At 43.5% G+C, this 20,814-nt stretch overlaps 1 protein-coding gene across 1 annotated transcript in view; it reads left to right on the forward strand.

The window, feature by feature from the left end:
- Positions 1 to 20,814, forward strand: part of LOC309549493 (uncharacterized protein) — a gene marked incomplete at its 5' end in the record, with an annotated part of 245,888 nt that overhangs the window by 46,135 nt on the left and 178,939 nt on the right. The window contains 2 exons of the mRNA XM_082249823.1: positions 5,372 to 5,437; positions 8,718 to 8,813. Of these exons, the coding sequence (XP_082105949.1) occupies positions 5,372 to 5,437; positions 8,718 to 8,813 (162 nt within the window). The remainder of the gene's footprint in view (positions 1 to 5,371; positions 5,438 to 8,717; positions 8,814 to 20,814) is intronic.

Here is a 20,814-nt window from a genome sequence, read left to right on the forward strand (position 1 = left end):
CCGAAACGCATTGCGTCATTTCCGGGAGCCTGCGTTCCACTGCGGCTTCCGGTGTTACCAGTTCTTCGGACCTGCTTCCTGTGACGTCACTTCCGGGCCGGTGGACAGCCGGATCGTGCGGCTGGAGATGCTGATACACGGACTGGAGCTTACTACTGTGTAAGTTACTATGTAAACGTTGTGCAATAAATATTTTTGGCTTACTACAGTGGCGCCTGTCTCTCTTCTAACTTAGAGAGGATGGAAAATCGCTCTCTTAGCTTCCTAGGCCCCTCTTATGTCTAAGTCACCCTGTGTCTATTAGGGAAACAGGCGGATCAAGAAGCCCAGTCTGGCCTGCCCAAGCCAGACTTCCACAGACTGATCGGCTATGAGAGCTCCATGCGCCTTGCCAGGACAAACTTACAAACTATGTGGAACTTTGTCAAGGAAGCTGCCATGATGGATTGACTCTTTGCGAATTGTTACCCGACTAACTCAGGACCAGACCAGTTGGAGGTCTGGTACCTGGTTAGTCTACCTTTTGGGGGGAAGATATGTGACAGTGTTCACTGTCACTGGGAGTGAAAGACAGATAATTAATGGTTTGAATTGTTTCAGGTGGGACAGTAATATTTGTTAGCAATATGAATAGAAATATGAATAGAATAGATGAAATGAATAGAAATATGAAGATTTAATCCCACTTTACACTGGGAGACTTAGACTGTTGTAGACCATTGCCATGAAGTCTGTGACTCCTAAATAATGTGTGTATTACATGTCTCTCAATGTCAGACAGGTTTTCCCTATTGTTTATTGAGATAATGTGTATTCCACGTACTGGAGTTTAGGAGACAGACAGACTGATACTGGGGTCTCTTCCTATTGTCTATCTATTGAGCTGGAATGTGGATTGTGCCTGTCCCATTGTTAAATGTTAATGACCTCACATTGTTCTGTCCAGATGGCTAGAACATTAGTTTAGGTTAATTCTGTTCCTGTATACACTTTCATCGGCATATGAAGTGTAAAACTCTGTTTTAATTGGATTGTGAATTTCAGGGCCTTCCCAACAAGGTTCACCTGGGCGGTAACCCTGTGGGGGGAAAACTGTATAAAAGAGCACCTCTACCATTAAAGTTTGAGTTCTAGTTCACCCTCAATCGAGAGTCCTGTCTCTTATTGGGGGAATCTGCTACAAGGGATTGCTATGCTCTTCATACTCCCTTGGATAATCACTAAGCTCTTGTAAGAGCTTGTTCCTGCATCACTCTCTGGGGAAAGAGAGGTTCACCCACTGGAACCTGGAGCCTTGTCATAGGTCCAGGGTGGGTAAGAGACAGCGAGACCCCAACCAAGCTGCGGTTGTTCATGGGGTCTGAGGTGGTTATGGTGTCTGGTGGAGTGCTTGGAGCCCTCGGGAAGCACTAGGATCATCCGTCAACGGAGGTACCCAGTCGGGGTGCCGGTTGATCCGTTACATACAGTATATAACTGCAATACAGAATTAAATATGAATCACTCCAGCCAGGATGGTTTATACACCCAACACAATAAATCAGTGCAGTAAAATAATAGCAGCATTAAAAAAGCAAAAAATAATAGATTACTTCAACAGTTCAAATTGTTCTTAACAATAAATTATTTATCCTAGAAATCAATCTAATCTCCAAACAGAAATTCTATCAAGGCACAGCAGAGACTGTTCTAGACATAATTCCACACAGCCGAAGCTGTCATTTTTCTTACCCAAGAGAAATATCTTGAAACTTCAGTCCTAGACTCAGACTTTACAGTACAGGAGTAGTTCCATTCTGTGATTTTGCATGAGGATTCTTTGCTTGTTGATAGCCTCCTTACAAGCGATTCCATTTGTTCAGTTCCATTCCCGACCTCTACAACTCAACATTCTGTTGGTTTGAAATAAGAAGGTGCAATCTCTGAGCAAATTTTTATGGTTGTCTCTGGTACTGGTGCATGGTACTCAGGAATCCATCTGTAGCACCCTACTGTACAGGTAGGTGCTAGGTAAATGTATAGTGGGCCTTGTCTGCCTATCAGCAGGGCCATGATTTCTTTTTGGTAGGGTGTCATGGCTTCCAGGTGTATCTGCTGAGGGGGGAGTCTCCCCACTGGCTCTGTGGGAGGCTTCTCATAGGGCAGTGGAGGAAACCCAATCAGGGACACATTCATGACATCAGTGGCAGTGGTGGGGATAGGGATGACATCAGTGCCGGTGGTGGTGGGGATAGGGATAACATCAGTGGCGGTGTTGAGAATAGGGATTACATCAGTGGGAATGATGAGGATAGGGGTGACATTAGTAAGGTAAGTGGTAAGGATAGGGATGGCATCAGTGGTGGTGATAGGGATAACATCAGTGGCGGTGGTGGTGGGGATAGCGATGACATCAGTAGCAGTGGTGGTGGGGATAGGGATAACATCAGTGGCGGTGCTGAGGATAGGGGTGACATCAGTGGCAGTGGTGGTAAGGATAGGGATAACATCAGTGGCAGTGGTGGTGGGGATAGGAACGACAATGTCCACTGCCACTGATGTCATCCCTATCCTCACTACCACTGATGTCATCCCTATCCTCACCACCATTGCCACTGATGTCATCCCTATCCCCACCACCACCGCTACTGATGTCATCCCTATCCCCCTCGCCACTTCCTCATGGGAGGGGGGGGGATCAGACAGAGGGATGGCGGTGGGAGGGATGGGATCAGGCAGAGGGATGTCGGTGGGAGGGATGGGATCAGGCAGAGCGATGGCTGTGGGAGGGATGGGATCAGGCAGAGGGATGATGGGAGGGATGGGATCAGGCAGAGGTATTGCGGTGAGACGGATGGAATCAGGCAGAGGGATGGCGGTGGGAGAGATGGGATCAGGCAGAGGGATGGAGGTGGGAGAGATGGGATTCGGCAGAGGGATGGTGGTGGGAGGGATGGGATCAGGCAGAGGAATGGCGGTGGAGGGGGGGGGATCAGGCAGAGGAATGGCTACTCTACTGGCTGTTAGCTGACTTTCTGCTCTGCCTCCCGACATCACTGGATGGATTCTGCAGCAATAGGCAGCAGGCGGGCAAGCACCCTGCCATTCTACTCCCCCTTCCCCCTTTGGCGGGTGACCCTTTAACGGCGGGCACCCCTGCCACAGTGGTGGAACATGCGGCCCCCTACAGTGATGGAACAGGCAGGCAGGGCCCCCCCATAGTGGCGGAACTCCAGGGCCCAGTCGCAAGTGCAACTGCTGCGACCATGGTAGTTCTGCCACTGTGTATGTATATATGTATATATATATATATATATATATATATATATATATATATATATATATATATATATATATATATATATATATATATATATATATATATATATATATATATAAATATACCCAAAAGACGTCCTGCATATAAAGTATATATGATTTTTTTTAACACTGCACTGCATTTACCCAGTCTGTACTACATATACCACAATTACAAACACACACACAAAAAATTATATATATATATATATATATATATATATATATATATATATATATATATATATATATATATATATATATATATATACATACATACATTAGAGCTGCACGATTAATCGTATGAAAATCGCGATCTCGATTCACCCCCCCCCCCCTGACGATCTAAACCTGACATATTCTCGATTCTTTGCATAGCTGAGGGAGCAGAGAAAACAGCTGTGGAAAACTCCCAGTAACTATAAACAAAATGATTACATTGTATCTTTCCTCCCGCAAAACGCCTATCAGCATTAAGTCTCCCAGTAACTATAAACAAAATGATTACATTGTATCTTTTCCTTCCCTCTGCCAGGGAGAAAGGAAGTTTAACCTCTTAAAGACTAGACCTTTCTCTGACACTTGTTGCTTGCAAGTTAAAATCATTTTTTTTTGCTAGAAAAGTACTTAGAACCCCCAAACATTTTATATATTTTTTTAGCAGAGACCCTACAGAATAAAATGGCGATTGTTGTAATATTTTATGTCACACTGTATTTGCGCAGCAGTCTTTCAAACGCAATTAATAAACTTTAATGAATAAAAAAAAAAAACGTAACAGTAAAGTTATCCCAATTTTTTTTTGTTACACAGAGAATCGTGAGAGAATCGTGATCCTTATTCCAAGCTAAAAAATCGTGATTCTCATTTTGGCCAGAATCGTGCAGCTCTAATATACATACACACATATATATATATATATATATATACGGTATATAATATTGTGTGTGTTTGTAATTGTGGTATATTTAGTACAGGCTGGGTAAATTCAGTGCAGTGTTAAAAAAATTATATATACACTTGCAGGACACCTTACTCACATTGTGTAAAAGCATTCTATTATCAGGAATCCTGTAGAAAAATAGGCTGGCATAGTGGAACTTAATTTGTCAGCAGTCCAGGCCCTGGTGTCTGCAGGTGCAGAAAAACTTTTCCCGACATGAGGCTGAAGGGGTCTCCTCCAGCCCCTCCCCCTTTACGGTCACCTGACACCTAATATCCCACCCCTTGGCTCTGACAGCCTGGCCCTGAACTGAATAGGAGGCCGGCCACGGTAAAGCTGGGTGAGCAGCGCCAGACCAAAGAGCAGCCCAGCTGCCTTGAGAGTGGGACTGCCAGAAGGATATGCAGCCCTCTCCGCGGAGGCTGCCACAGAGAGGCCGGGAGAGCTGCGCCAGCCTAAACCGCTGCCTAGGGAGTCGGGAGCCAGAATGACATGCGGCCCTGACAGCCCGGCCCACCGATGTGCCCTATAGCCAGTCCAGGCCTGCTGTATATTTCTTCATTTGGGTTCTAAAAAATTATATAAATAGCACCTTTAAACCTTTAGGTTCATACACTTCTCAGGAGTGGAAAATCTGTGTTTCTTTGAAGTATTTATATTACACACATTTTGCTCATAGAACTTACAGCAACATGTTGTGCAGAACAGTAGCTTTAGATAAAGGAACAGTCAATTCATGTTTTGATAAGTATTGAGCCAAAGAAAAACATTCCAGTTGAAAGGGAGAGGGTAACAATCTTACCAAATGTGTCACCATAGTCTGAGACATAGAGATGATATAAGAAGAAAAAATCCAGGTAAACAAATATTTTATGTCAAAACAGTGAACGACCTATGCACAAACTTGCTAATATTTAATGTAGGAATATTTCCTTTAAGTTTCTTTAATTTTCAAATCAATATACATTGTATTGCCTATGTTGTCTACGTCTAGGGTAATAGCTATGTAAATGTCAAGTAGGTAGACTACTTATTCATTTATCTGACATCAAATGTTGAACAGTTGTTTGCATCCATATACGTACGTATAAAATGCTAGATAGACATTTCCTCTTTTTTTTTTTTATATAGGACATTATAGGAAATCCAACGGTCAAAATGGTAAAAGAAGAACAGTTTGAATATTTACCCGAAGTAGTAAGTACTTAGGCACAGGGCTTGCTTTGCATGCTGATGATTTTTTAATTTTTTTTGTCTTTAAAAATTTTTTTTATTGAAGATATTAGCAATTACATAGGAGAGAATAATATGTTTGTAGCAGGTTTTCCAGGCTTTGAGCCTAATGTAGGTCTGCCATTGTTACCGGTAACACTTTCAGCACATTTGAACTGTGAACCCAGGTGAGAGAACTGAGACAATGACCATTCCGGCATCTTTGGTTGGTTTGTTTTATTGTATATTGGGGATGGGAGAAGGGAATGAGTGGCATACTCCTCTGGCTCAACTAGGCTTGAACTGGGACATTATAAACAGAAAAATGCCCGCTGGCGCTGTCTTAACGCCAGCTGAATGCCGGCCAGCACTTCCTGGCGCTTATAAATGCTGTGATACTGAAATTGTGCTGAATTCTCGACTTTAACTGGACTGTTAACTCAGAAGATCCAGAACTGTAGAATACTTGACTCCTGACACTGCTTTAGCTCAAAAGTCACTGAACAGCTCCCTTCAGCCTTTCACTGACTGAGGTAGCTCCTTGCCATAACTTGTGCTACTACAACTCTTAACACTGTGTACCTTGCTCTGCACACACTGTACTGTACACACCGACTCTTCAGGGCCCAACTGCAGGTGCCCCCTTTAATACTTCAGGGTCTTCTCGCTAGGTACCCCCTCTAATACTTCAGGGCCCTCTGACTAGGTACCCCCGCTAATACTTCAGGGTCCTCTGACCAGGCACCCTCTTTACAGCTAGCTCCTGGATCCCTAGAACCTTCTCCGGAGTGGTCCCCTCTGACACTAGGCAGACCCCCAGGGGCAATCCACAGTACTCACAATCTTTATAGGCTTTCCTGGAACTGGACCCCTATCTCTCTCTCTCCGCTGGTTTTCGACTCACCGGATCCCTCTGCAGCTCAGCCCAGCACTCTCTGGATTCTCAGGCAGCACCCCGAGACAGCCGCTTCCTCTGACAGGAGAAGAGACAGCCATACTCTCCCTCCTGGGACTCTGCTTCCTGCCAAAGATGCTAAGTCATGCACTCCCCTCAAACGTTTACCCACTCCCAGAATCCTCTGCGGCAGAATCTGCCTTTTGGGGTAGATACAAGCCTGAATGTGTCCCTGATTAGGGTTTCCTCCACTGCCCAATGAGAAGCCTCTCATAGAGCCAGTGGGGATACTCCCCTCTCAGTAGACACACCTGGCAGCCATGACACCCTGACCAAAAAGAAATCATGGCCCTGCTGTTAGGCTGTCTCCTCCCGACCCCCACCTGCCACTTTCGACATCCATGTGAATTAAAATACAAGAAAAAAAAATGAAACAATGAATCCTGTTTTAGGACTGTTTAAAATAAATAATTAGAGAACTCTTTAATCTAATATACAGAAACAAACATACATGAAAAATACATGAATTGCTTGAAAAGTTACTGTTTTTTTAACTAAAAAAGCAAGCATAATTAAACAAAAATGTTTTAAAACTATGTAATAAATGTGTTTACACTCATCAATCATATACAGTACATTGCTATGATATACGTAATTTATTCTATATGTCGGATCATCAAAAGCTTACCCAAATGGAGTGGTACTTGGACAAGACCATGTCCAGAAAAGATGGATGGGACCGTGAGGTATGTTGTGACAACAGGAGGCACAAAAAGACCAAGCTATTGTGGATGAATACATCAAATAGGGATATTGGGTTATGCCCCAAAGTGTATAGGTAAGATTAAAACTAAAGCCAAATGCTTTCATACTTGTGTAATTAAGTAGACAAACATAAGGGGGTGTCTAATTACTGAGTCGAGGGCAGATGATAACAATCAGCAATTATAATACAGATGGATCGAGGTGTGGTATTTGCCTGGATGAGAAAAAGGAAAATAACCATTTATATAGCTTGGGTTGGTATAGTTTAAAATTAATTACTTAGTCTCCTGTCAAACAATCAGGACTAAAATTCTAAACTCCAGGTAGTTAGCTGTAAGTAGATTAGGAAGGTGAATGGATACTGTTGACCAAACAGTCCATAATGCAGAAAAAGAAGAGTTTTGGACTTAGTATGAGGCACATGATGCCATGTGCCTCCATCCCTATTCGTATGAAAGAGAGGGGGGGCTTTGGGACTTGGTATGAGGCGTATCACTAATACTACTTGATATCATGTGCCAAATAAGTAATATCTACCAAAAGCAGAATATCATGTATAAAAACTGATGTTTAATAAAATGACATCAATCACAGATTATAAACATAGATTATACATCATAGTTAAAGCAGTACAGATAATATCAATCACAGATTGTATATATAAGTTATATATCCTAGTTAGAGCAGTACATGTGAAGAAACATTAGATACATAATATAATCATAGCCCACTCACGTGGGAATAATAAATATAAACTGATTGCGAGCAAGATCTCATAGAAAAGTAGATGTAGTAGAAGTTGAATTTGCATCGCATTCAGACCAAACTCATGCAGGACCGTTTTTTTTGGTCCACACCAGAATTGGATTGCATAGGTGTTCACACCTACGCGATCCGATTTCTGTCCGAATTGACAGTTCACACTGCGATATGCGAACCAGTCTGGGAGTGTCATTAACTTTGTATTGACACTCCCAGCGGTTCGCATATTGTGTGAACTGCCTGCAAGTCGGGTGCAATGCGGAAACCCGCAGTGGATTCGTAGGGCTTCCCGCATCGCACCAATGTGAACCGAGTCTACCTCCTTTTCTTTTTTTTTCTTGTGTGAAAAATTCAATAAAAACTTTTTTCTGAAAAAAAAAGGATTGCATTGGATGTTCAGTACAAGGTACTGATGGTACTTCATGGAATGTAAAGATCAATAGAAGAGCAATATATATTTCCAAATATCAGACAACCATCAGCCCCAACACTTCTGGTACTGTCTAAAATTTATAAAAGTTCAAAAAGTTTATTTTTACATTGTAAAAATTTGCCAGTGCTCAACAGTGAAAGTGATGTTACAAAGATTAGAAAGATAAGTCATAATACATTCAACAAATGCCAGAAACATATGCGGCGAAGGGAAATAGTGGAAATTGACCATGCAGTGACAGGGTAGTCAATTTTGGTACATTTTCAAATATACTGTATTACTAACATCCAATATCAGTAAATGTAAAAAATGCCCTAGCAATACAATATGTTTATGGTATATAAATATGTATTCTTTATTTATTTTTCATGGATGTAACCACATTGATGACTAATACTTTCTTTTTCCAGATTAAAGATTTTCTTGATGAAATCACTGATGATGAACTAGATTTTAAGAACTTGGTGAAACCGATTTGTCATCAGCTACATTTTACTGACCATGAGGTAACTTATTATAGGCACAATTTATAATAGTTTGCAATGATTCACATTGGTCATCTGATTCACAAAATAATTTCTTGTATTGTACTGTTTTTAATTTGTTGGCAATACTATTGTCTTTGCTCTTATAATAAGGTTTCTCATAGCTACTTCTCTGCAGGTTGTCATATTTAGAAAACCTTTTGTGTCTAAATAGCACCTGCTACATTGTATTCTGGAATTCTGTATTCCCAATCAGGGTTTTCTAAGCGACCTGACGGGAGTATTCTTCTGAGTTTTTTTATAGCCCACTCATGACAATAGTAAAGTCACTATCTCTAATGTGCAATGGAGGCAGTGTTGTATGCATAAAGTGCATCTGCCACCTCCATTGGCCTGAGGGTAATGGTGGTAAAATGAAATAATGCAAAATAATTGAAAAGAAAAATAAAATCTCAACTCAAGCTTTAATAAATAAATGTAAAATAAGCCACCAAATACCTTCTAAAAAATGTAGTTTTTGCTGCAGTACTCATTTTCTTTTCAGCTTTGGCCATTGCAGACACTCTGCTTCAACCTCTTCCTACTAGTCCTCTTCCAAGTTTATTGACAGCAATGTCATTCCACCACTTCCTGTGAGCCCCTCGGGATGTGTCAGCACGTAGTCTGGGCTCATAGGAAAATGCTGCAGAGAACAGTGGTTAGATGTCATAATGTGAGCACTGTTCTATGCAATATTGAGAACCCTCAGAGGAAGAGAAAGGATTCTAATTATTACATGACTGCCTGGAAGGATGCACACAAAGAAAGGAGATGAGGGTTACAAAGTAATCCCCCCAGAAATGGTTGCAAAAAAGAGGATCAACTCTGGTATTAAAGTGACAAATGCAAAAAACCTTTTATTGATAGTGCAATTAAAGACAAATCTTAGAAAACTTGCTAAAAATATACAGCAAACTGAGATGACTTGTAGACTTGCTGCTGCAGCAAAACCACACAAGCTCACACACACATCAAATGGGCCCAATTCCATCCACCCCATGCCTAGCTCACCAAACCCCTTCAATATCCTAGCAGGAAGACCTTTTAGCATACAGATATCTATCCTGCATAATGGAAATGGAGTATTGGTGCAGAATAAGCCAATATCTGCCGAGGTCTCAGTGTAATGCGGATTATGGACAGTTTCTTGATACTATATAAACATCCATGGCAACAAAAATAAAGATGATCGGTTCATGCTGATCAGTAATCTTGACATCAGGCAAAAAAATACAAGTAATCACTGTGCCTCTTAGGTAAGCACTTATGAGTCCATGGTACAATAGATGGAAGACTGCATATGTCTAAATTGTTGGATAAAACATCCAGTGGCTATGACGCCATATAGATCTTCGCGATGCCTCGGAGTAATGTGCTAATAATGTTGTCATGGATCAAAATTGAAAAAGGGACCAATATGCATCTTCTAAGGGGTATGATGGCAGTATAGACCAGGGATAGGTGGAATCAAGGAGCTGGGTCAGCGGCTATCAGATGGAGTGGCTCTATTGAGTGCAGGCAGTCACACGGTAGTGGGTCAGCTGGGATGTTCAGTGTTCTGGGGGATTAGTATCCCTGGATACTTTTTATTTTTTTTATTTTTATTGTATTATCTTTCTGATTCCGATTGAATCAGCCTTCAGTTTCTAGGGATCCTTCCTTTACTGGTAGTGATTGACAGACCTGTGGACCTGCTGCTTGTAGCAGTTTTAATGGTGTAGTGTGCATAGCCTGAGATTCGGTCACAGTTTTAGAGCAATGGCATATGTACTTGGTGATAGCTTAAATGCTGAGATCAAAGCAGCGTTCGATAAAAACTCCAAGTTTCTGAGACTGCATGAGATAACCTGAAATCCCTATTTAGGGAACATAAATGCCTAATAATAAGATCCTTGGAAAAATGGAGAGCAAGTTGCATTATTCATGGTATAGAAATAATGAAACTCATAGTTGAAGAGGAAAAGGTACAACTAGATCTGTTACAGGAGGAAATCAGTTTAACAAAAGAGAAGCTAGAGCCCTTCAAAGAATCAGAATACGGTAATTTGAAAAATATAGCGAACAGCTTAGAAAAGAGGTTGATAGGGCCCAAAACAAAAAGGGCTAAAAAATACCAAGCAATCCAAGTTCCATGGGGACTTAGACGATTGGTCCAAAGGCGAGATTTTTGATTTAACCCCTAAACAGGAGAAGTAGATCATGGAGAAGAGGAGGTACATCTAGAAGTCGGTCATATAATGAGTCTATACAATCAGCAAGTGATGACGATGAAAAGTCAGTGACTTTTTTAGGAAGGGATACTTCGGAAGAAATAACGTCCCCCCCTGCCCCCAAGGGTATCCTGAAAAAGAATTTTGAAAGAGGAAAAGGAGGAGGAAGAGAAAAAGAAAAGGAAGGAACTCCAATATCCAGCAGGGAACAAAGGATCAGGACGAGAAATCAGTAATAATGGAACACAATATGGAAGGATCTATTTTAGACCCTAGTACATTCACGGTTCCTACTCAACCTAGTGATCAAAAAATGATAAACCTATCTGAATTCCCTGAATTTACCTGAATGCGGGACATATTAAGCTCCTCCAGAAAGGGCTATCCTTTTCACCCATGGAGAGAATGGACCATTTTGAGGTCTATAAAGACCTATGCCTATACCTCAGGAAGGTATATTATAGATTACTTCACTCCGTGGATGATAAGGGAGTAGCGGAACCTCAGGTGACCAACCTGGAGGACTTGGAAGCCTTGGACATCTTGAACTCTCTCCTGGAGGAAGGGGGGCCTATTTCCGAGGATGAGGAACAAAATATAAGTGTAGACCAGAGTAGGAAATCCCATATTGTCATTAAATCTACGGCGATGCCGAAGTTTGGTGACAATAAATGGTTGAATACCTTTTTGACTCACTAAGAAGGAGGAAAGATTTCTAATGGTGAATAAGGATAATGTCCCAACCTTCTACATAATACCCAAAATTCATAAAGATCTTAGAAATCCTCTGAGGAGGCCCATAGTCTCTGCAGTTGGGGGGCCCCTTGGAAAATTAGGCCAATACCTTGACTCATTTATAAAAGAATTAGTGGTGGCTTTGCCCTCGCATGTGAGATACTGGACATGTATTAAATAAGATCAGTGGGTTACAATTTGCGGGGGAAGTTCTCCTTGTGGGTATTGACGTGGAGTCCTTATACACGTCAATACCCAACGAGTGGGGTATGTTGGCGGTGTATCACTTTCTTGATATGAAATTCCCAAAGTGTGGGCTGCAGAATGAATTCCTACTAGAGACCTTGTATCTTGCTCTAAATAACAACTTTTTTTTAATTCCTGGGTAAATACTACCAGCAAATCAGAGGCACCGCCATGGGTGCCCCATGGACTCCCTCATATGCCTGTCTCCATCTCTGCCTTTGGGAGGAGGAGATAGTGTATGCTTCCTCCATGTACCTCAGCCATGTCGGCTGAGGTACATTGATGACATACTTATAGTATGGCGTGGTACCAAAGTTGAACTTGAGCAATTTATGGGAGAATTAAATCTAAATTGTAGGAACATTCACCTTACATCTATTGTGGATCCATTGCAAATTTCCTTCCTGGATCTAACTATCCGGTTAGAGGGAGATCGGCTCTCTACTACGACCTTCAGAAAAAGTACGGCTGCTAATACCCTCCTCAGGGCGGATAGCCATCACCCCAAACCTCTTAAAAAGGGTATCCCAGTTGGACAGTTCATCAGGATAAAGAGGAACTGTTCCAACTACGGTGAATATTTGAAGGAAGCTAAAAAACTGTACCAACGGTTTAGGGAATGGGGCTACTCACACCGTACACTTAGAAGGGCAAAACGAAAGGCAAGTCAGAAAACCAGGGGTGAACTCCTAGCCCCCAAAATCATCACTGGAGATAATTCTAAGATCTCCCCGAGGTTGACAACAAAATATGGAAGCCAGTGGCAGGAGGTACATAAGGTACTGGAAAGCCACTGGCACAGTTGGCCCTAAACCCCAAATGGTGGCGAAAAGGGCAACTAACCTGGGTGACCTGTTGGTCCATTCAGAATTCAAGAAAAAAGCTAACAGGAACTGGCTCACTGACCTCCCGGCTCTCAGAGGTATGTTTCCCTGTGGCCACTGCGGTATCTGCGAATTCGTGGAAAAAACTAATGTGATCCACCAAAAGATCCACCAAATATAAAATACATCAATTTATAAATTGTGCCACTACCCGTCTTCTCTATGCAATCGAATGCCCCTGCCAGAAAATATACATTGGGAAGACCAAAAGACAGTTGCGGGTAAGAGTTGGGGAGCATCTAAAAAGTATATGCCTCAAGGAAGAGACCCCGATAGGGCTACATTTCACGGACAAACACAGAGGGGGCACTAAAGGATTGAAATTTAAAGGGTTCTGGCCATTAAATCTCCCCCCTAGATGTGGCTACTATGACAAAATAGTTCCCAGGAAAGAGAAGGCCTGGATATTTAGGCTAAATACATTAGTACCGGCGGGACTAAACACGGAAATGAGTCTAAAAATTTTTCTGGAACCCTGACACTAATAGTAGATTCACTGGATGTTGGTTAATTAATAATTTTTAATTTCTAGAAAACCAAACTGTTTCCTCTACATCTTCAGTGATCAGTACCTACCACTTTGTCATTTGACCTTTTCTAAGGAACTGAGAGCCCTATTTAAATTAGCCAGCATACATAATAGAAATTGTGAGGTCGCTTTTATATCTTGAGAGGCTTGTCCCCTAACTGGAATATTCCTAAATGTGAATCCTTTAATCTTTAGGTTGAGTTCCCCAGCTTATTCGCTATATCTTGAAGCCCCTCTATGCTATTCGTAGTTTGCTGACTGTATTTCCAAATCTGTTTGATAAGCGGGGATCCTGCTATTGTTGATCGAAACTGTGCCAATTATATACATTTCTAACAATACTGTATGTTTAGGCACTGACTGTCCCCTTCTGGCTTTGATCTAACTGATAGAGCTATTGCTTGTCCAAATGTGACTTGAAGCTGAGGCGATGTTTTTTATATAGGTACTTTGTTCCATTGATTTAATGTGTTATTTACTTTGCACTACCCATGATTAACCACAAGATGGCTCTGTGATGATGTCCGCAATTGATGTGATCTGACCCAGGTGTGGCCAGTGTTTAAGCCCATGGGTATAAAGATGGAGTATTAACGTCCTTATGAAGCGTGCGTCATGCACGCGAAACACGTTGACGTCACGCTCTGGGCCCGCTCTTGTTCCAGCAACGGCTATGCACCATTGTTTACTCTCTAAGGGATAATTCATATATAATTATCTATTTTGATCATATTTTGTAGATTTTAATATCACTATATGTAATTTATATGTTGTCATAATTTAATAAAAATGTTGTAATATTTTTTTACAATCAGTTTTTTTCTTTCTTCCTTGGTATATACGCATATACAAGTATCTTAGAGGCACATTTAAATTCCCCTTGGTACAGTTCTACTGAATCGGTCGATCTGTAACCCCCCCTCTTTTTTTCACATATCTATACCATATGGGGGAAGGTGCCTATATATCTTTTTGATTTTTCTGGGCCATGACCTCCCCCTCCACAATCGACTGGGCCCGCTCTACCCACTCACTGCCTTGCCTGAGCCGACCATCTCTGCGGACACCGGCTTTCCAATTCCGGGTTAAGCTTCCGGGTTGCGTGTAGGAGGTGACGCGGCACGGAGGGACGGCGTTCCCTGTATGGACTCTTAGTACAATAGGCGGTGATAACGATATAGCTTCACAGCCTGCATCGGTGGTGACGGGTCTATAGGGATGTGAAGTACGATGATCGGGTGAGATCCCAGGGGTTCGTAAGAGAGACTTAGGTCCTTATTGGGCCATGCTTATGCCGCACCGGACTGTTTTGACACTTCAGGTCACTGACCACCTCTCCGCCCCCCTCCTCTCCATCCCAGCTGACCCACTACCGTGTGGCTACCTACACTTAATAAAGCCACTCCATTTGATAGCCGCTGACCCAGCTCCATGATTACACCTGTCCCTGGTCTATACTGCCATATGATATAAGGACTTCCATCATACCCCTTAGAGGACGCATATTGGTCCCTTTTTCAATTTTGATCCACGACAACATTATTAGTAGTGATGGGTGAACATCAGGGGGGGCGGTTCGCGAACGCCATCCGCGAACTTTCTCAAATGTTCGCGAACCGCAAGTTCGCAGCGGACCCCATTCACTTTAATGGCAGGCGAACATTAAAAAACCTCCAGGTCATATTTGCAGCCACAAAATACTTACTAGCTGTGCACACATAGTCCCACAACATGGACACTGACATATCAGAAGTTTTGCTATTGGAAAAGTTGCCATAAAACATTTTTTTTTCAGCCAAAATTTTTATTTTTTTTTTCTAAATCAGCCAGAACTGACAGCAGCCGGTAAATACATGTCAAATACATATAGGGTCCATTCACACGTCTGTAAAATGGGTCTGCATCTGTTCCACAATTTAGCGGAACATTTACAGACCCATTGCTTTTCAATTCCAGTGTGAAAAAGTAGGCATTCACAGGATACAGAAGTAAGTGTTGGCCAGCACAAGCCCCAAAAATTAGCCCACAGACGTTAACCTTACAGCAAAGAACTTTGTATTCGGTGGCTGGAGATACATTAGGCATTCACAGGATACAGAAGTAAGTGTCGGCCAGTACAGGCCCCAAAGATTAGCCCACAGGCGTTCACCTGACAGCAATGAACTTTGTATTCGGTAGCTGGAGGTACATTAGCCATTCACAGGATACAGAAGTAAATGTCGGCCAGTACGGGCCCCAAAAATTAGCCCACAGGTATTCACCTGACAGCAATGAACTTTGTATTCGGTGGCTGGAGTTACATTAGGCATGCACAGGATAAATAAGTGTCGGCCATTAAAGGCCCCAAAAATTAGGCATTCAACGGACATAAAAGTCCTTTTATGCCGCTGTATTTGCCTAAGACAGGGACCATGAATTGTTATGGGTGGTGGCGAATATTTGTGGGCTGTCATGAGGAATTTGAATCAAACATGGTCTACTGGTCACATGTGTTGAATTCCTCCGAGATCCATGCCTCATTCATTTTTATAAATATGAGGTAGTCAACACTGCTGTGAGCTAGGCAAGTGCGCTTATCGGTCACGAACCCCCCTGCTGCGCTGAACGTCCTTTCGGACAGGACACTGGATGAGGGGCAAGCCAACAGTTCCACTGCAAATTCTGCAAGCTCTGGCCAGAGGTCAAGCCTGCCCACCGAGTAGTCCAGGGGTTCATCACTTCTCAGAGCGTCCACATCGGCTGTTAACCCGATGAAGTCGGACACCTGTCGGTCTAGGCGTTCACTGATGCTGGATCCGGAGGACAGCTGTAGATGGGTCTCCTATCAGAAGTGACCAACACATCTTCAAACCGCACTCTTCTTGCAGGTGCTGTTGGATTGCTACTCGCAACTGTTTCTGGAAGTGCTGCATTCTGACAGCCCTCTGTAATGGTGGTAACATTTCCGCCATTTTTTGTTTGTACCGGGGGTCTAAGTATGTTGCCACCCAGTACAGGTCCTTGCCCTTTATGCTCCCTCCTAAAACACTGCAGCATAAAGGCCCCCATTACCACTAAACTGGACGCGGTGTAGTGGCCTGGCTCCTGCTCATCATCCACGAAATTGTCGTCCTCGTTCTCCTCCCCCCCATTCACGGACAACACCAGGGATCCCAGAAAGGTTTAAAGCATGCTCTTCTTGCTCCTCCTCATCTGCCCCAGCACCATCCTCCTCTGACTCCTCTTCAGACTCCAGTTGTTGACTTGTTTCATATGGAGTAGCCCCCCCGGGAATTCATCCAGCATTGCGACTTCCTCATCTTCCTGCTCCTGCTCCTCAACGGCTTGATCAATGACATGACGCAATGCACGCTCCAGAAAGAAGGCGTAAGGTACGATGTCACTGATGGCGCCCTGGCTGCGACCAGGGCCGCTGTTAGAAATCACGGGGCCCTGTACAGCCTACCTAAGCGGGCCCCTGACCCCTCCCACCTCAGCGGGCCCCACCCCGACCACCTCAGCGGGCCCCACCCTGACCCCACCTACCTCAACAAAATGCAGCCTTGGTCCTCAAGTGATATTTATTTTTCTCCTGCCTGTTATAAATTTGATTAGACTAGTGTTCAAAGACACCTGAGATCATCCCTTTTTTTTTTTTTTTTGAGATCATCCCTTTTTAATGAGAATGCTGCAGCTGACTTTAAGGCATACTGTAGATTTTCTTTAAAGCATAGGTTGACCCTGACCACCCGATTTTGGGTAGAACATGTAACATGTTCCAAATCCTGCAGCCGCCTCTCCCCCCGCCATTGTAGTTCTCAAAGAACTACAATGGTGCTGTGGAGCACCGTGGTATTTCTTTGATTTTTTCCTGTCAGTGTATCTGCAAGCCCATACGGGATGTACAGGTACACAGATATACTGACGATCTGAAGAAGACCTACATGGCACCAGGGATCTGCTGATTGCTGGTGCAATGCTTTACAGGCTCCAAAAGAAAAAAAAATAAATGCACATTTTTTTAACTGCAAAAAAATGTGCATTAATTATTTTTTTTAAAAGGTGAACTTATCCTTGAAGCCATAAAGTACATCTATGATGCCTTTAAATCAGCTGAAGCATGCAATTATAATTATTTAAAATCTTTATGAGATATTTCACACTAGCATTGCTCTTTGAAGAGTGATCTGCATTTAGATCTCTCTTCAGAGAGCATTTGGCTGGTGGGAGGAGGCATTGTATCACCTCTTCAGCACCTGTTTTAACCACTTCAAAATCCTGATAACAGTTGAATAGGATAGTGGCCAGTAGGCAACATGCTGTGCAAAAAGCTTTGCAGTTGTGACATATGTACTTTCCATCCCGCTACCTTTCCAGCATAAGGGCTCTTTGAAACATCTGCTTAGCAAGGGATCCGTGAATGGATTCCCTGCTGAAATGGAGCTTCTCGGCATAGATGTCAGTGTTAAAATATCTGTGCCAGTTCAGTCTATGCCCGCGTATACCACACAGTGGATAGGGGTGGACTGGTGATGGCTCTATGGATGGAAAGATGTAAATGGAAATGTGTCCATTTACATCAGGCTATGTTTGATCTGTCATGCTTAGGTCTGGAAAAATAGACAAGGATGCAGTCCTTTTCCATTATTTTTTTGGGAACTGGACATATCCAGAGGTAGGTGGATGTAAACAGACAGGAGTCCTTGTCTGACAGATGAAACATAGCCTGATGTAAATGGACACATTTCCATTTTAATCTGTCCATCCATAGAGCCATCATCAGTCCACCCCTATCCACTGTGTGGTGTATGTGGATTTCTGTAGACCTACATAGAGGTCTGCACAAAAAATTGACTGGTGGATCTAAGTGGAAAGCTTGGGCAAATATTTCTTATGGGGAGTTGTTGGGGGTCTTAAAAACACAGCTCAGCCATTTACTGCCCTCCAAACAGAAATGTAAGCAAGCATTCTAATGCTTATGATTACCATCATTATAATGATCAGAGCACAGCAGCTGCTCTGTTGCTCTGTCACAGTGTCACTGTTGGTTGCTGATTCTGTTATGGCTGTACTGTCTTATAATCTGTATCACAGTACAGCCATAAAGTTAACAAAATCAGCACCCAACAGCAATGTGACACTGTGACAGAGCAGCTGCTGTGATCTGATCGTCATAATGATGGTAGGCACACAGTGGGGAGTCATGGAGTGTACCTTCCTTCCTTAGTAGTCAGTGTGTGAGGCTGTGCACCTCCCCCAGCCATCGGATTAAGCCTGCAGTGCCCTCTCAGCCTCCAGCCCACCTCACATCAGTCTCTTCCTCTGTTCGTGGAACTTACTGAGGGAGCAGTGTAGAAAAATATCACTCCGCCAGTGAAAACATAGGCAGTGGATGGCCGTGACCGGAACTATATGGCAGCACATAAGCTTGTCTGCCTGCGCCCCGAAAAAGGAAAAAAAGTCCCTCCTCTGCTCAGTGCTGGCATCTCCTGGGCCCCTAATGTTAACCCGAGGGGGCCCAGGAAATTACCCTCAACAAACAAACAAATTGAAGAAGGTATGGTTTATAAAAAACCTTTTAATTTATTTAGGAGAAACAACTGTAAAGCTGCCCGGGCCCCCCTGCTGGACTGATAGAGCCCGGGCCCGGTACAACAGGGCTGGTTGTACTGCCCTATCAGCGGCCCTGGCTGCGACTGACCAGTTTGGTGATCTCATGGACGCAGAAGTCTGCATGCGTCCCGCATGAGTAGCCACTGGCGCGGTGAAAAAAAACCAAGCTCCCCAGAACCTGTCCTGCCGCAGAGTTTGCACAGGTAGTCATTAACTGCACGTTTCTCCTGGAGCAGCCTATCAACCATATACAAGGTTGAGTTCCATTGCGTTGGGCAGTCACAAATAAGACATCTGACGGGCAGGTTGTGTCACCGCTGAATGTCAGCAAGGCGAGCCATGGCTGTGTAAGATCTTCTGAAATGGCCCGAGATTTTCCTGGCCTGCCACAAGACGTCCTGGACCCCAGGGTATTTGACAACGAATCGCTGCACGACCAAGTTCAGGACATGTGCCATGCATGGCACGTGTGTTATTTTGCCCTGTTTCAGCACGCTCAGCAGATTGGCACCGTTGTTGCACACCACTTTACCAACTGTCAAATTGAGCGTTGTTAGCCATTGATCTGCCTGTGAATGCAAAGCTGAAAGGAGTGCAGGACCAGTGTGGCTCTTGGCTTTCAGGCACAACAGACGCAGCACAGCATGGCAACGTCTCACCTGGCATGTCGAATAGGTTCTGGGGATCTCGGGCGGCGCAGCAGAAGAGATGGTAGCAGCGGAAAAGGAGGAGTCAGCCGAGGAGGAGAGGGAGGATGGAGGAGGAGAAGAAGAGGCAGGCCTGCATGCAATCCGTGGCGGTAAAACCAAATCTACACCGGTGTCACGGGTTATATGCTTGACGGCCATCAGAAGGTTCACCCAGTAAGCAGTAAAAGTTATATACCTTCCCTGCCCGTGTTTGCTAGACCACGTGTCTGTGGTCAGATGTATCTTGGCACCAACACTGTGTGCCAGAGATACACTCACTTGCCACTGAACATGGCCATATAGCTCTGGGATGCCCTTATGTGAGAAATATTTCCTTCCTGGGACCTTCCATTGTGGTGTTCCAATGGCCACAAATTTTCTAAAGGCCTCCGAGTCCACCAGTTAATATGGCAGTAGTTGGCGGGCTATCAGTTCTGACAAGCCAGTGGTCAATCGTTGGGCAAGAGGGTTATGCGGTGTCATCATTTTTTTATGCTTCAACATTTGGGCCACGGAAGCCTGCCTTTTTCCAGAAAAACTTTAGGACGGCATGATGGAAGGTGGAGTGGAGGACAATTGTGAGGAGAAGCAGAAGAGGCTGGACGGTGAGAGCCTGGAGTGTGGCTTTGTGTGTTCTGACGGCATTGCTCCCACTGGGCTCGGTGATGGGAGTCCAGGTGCCTTCTTAAGGCGGTCATCCCTAGGTGAGTGTTGACATAGGTTTATCAGGCATTAAATCCTTGAAGATTTTAGATAATGCAGGTGCTAATTCCAGAATAGATTCAGGGAGACCTCTAATGCGCAGGTTGTTTCTGCGATTTCTATTGTCAAGGTCCTCTCCCTGAGATTGCAGCATACTATAATTTTCAGCTAGAATTTCAAAATCTTTCCTGAGATCACTATGTGCCAGGGAGAGCTAATCATCAAGAGATCAGTGCGGCCTCCAAGCGCTGCAATTTCCTGTGTTAGAGTATTAGTGGATTTATGCAGCTCAGATTGTATCTTGTCAGCCAATTTTTCATACATAAGTGACAAGCTTGCATCCAGGTCAGCTTTTGTGATCTGGTGTGAGTATTCACGGTCCCCCTCAGAGTCGGA

This window comes from Pelophylax lessonae (genome assembly GCF_965119305.1).
Source record: "Pelophylax lessonae genome assembly, chromosome: 1".
In the NCBI taxonomy this organism is placed as follows: Eukaryota; Metazoa; Chordata; class Amphibia; order Anura; family Ranidae; genus Pelophylax; species Pelophylax lessonae.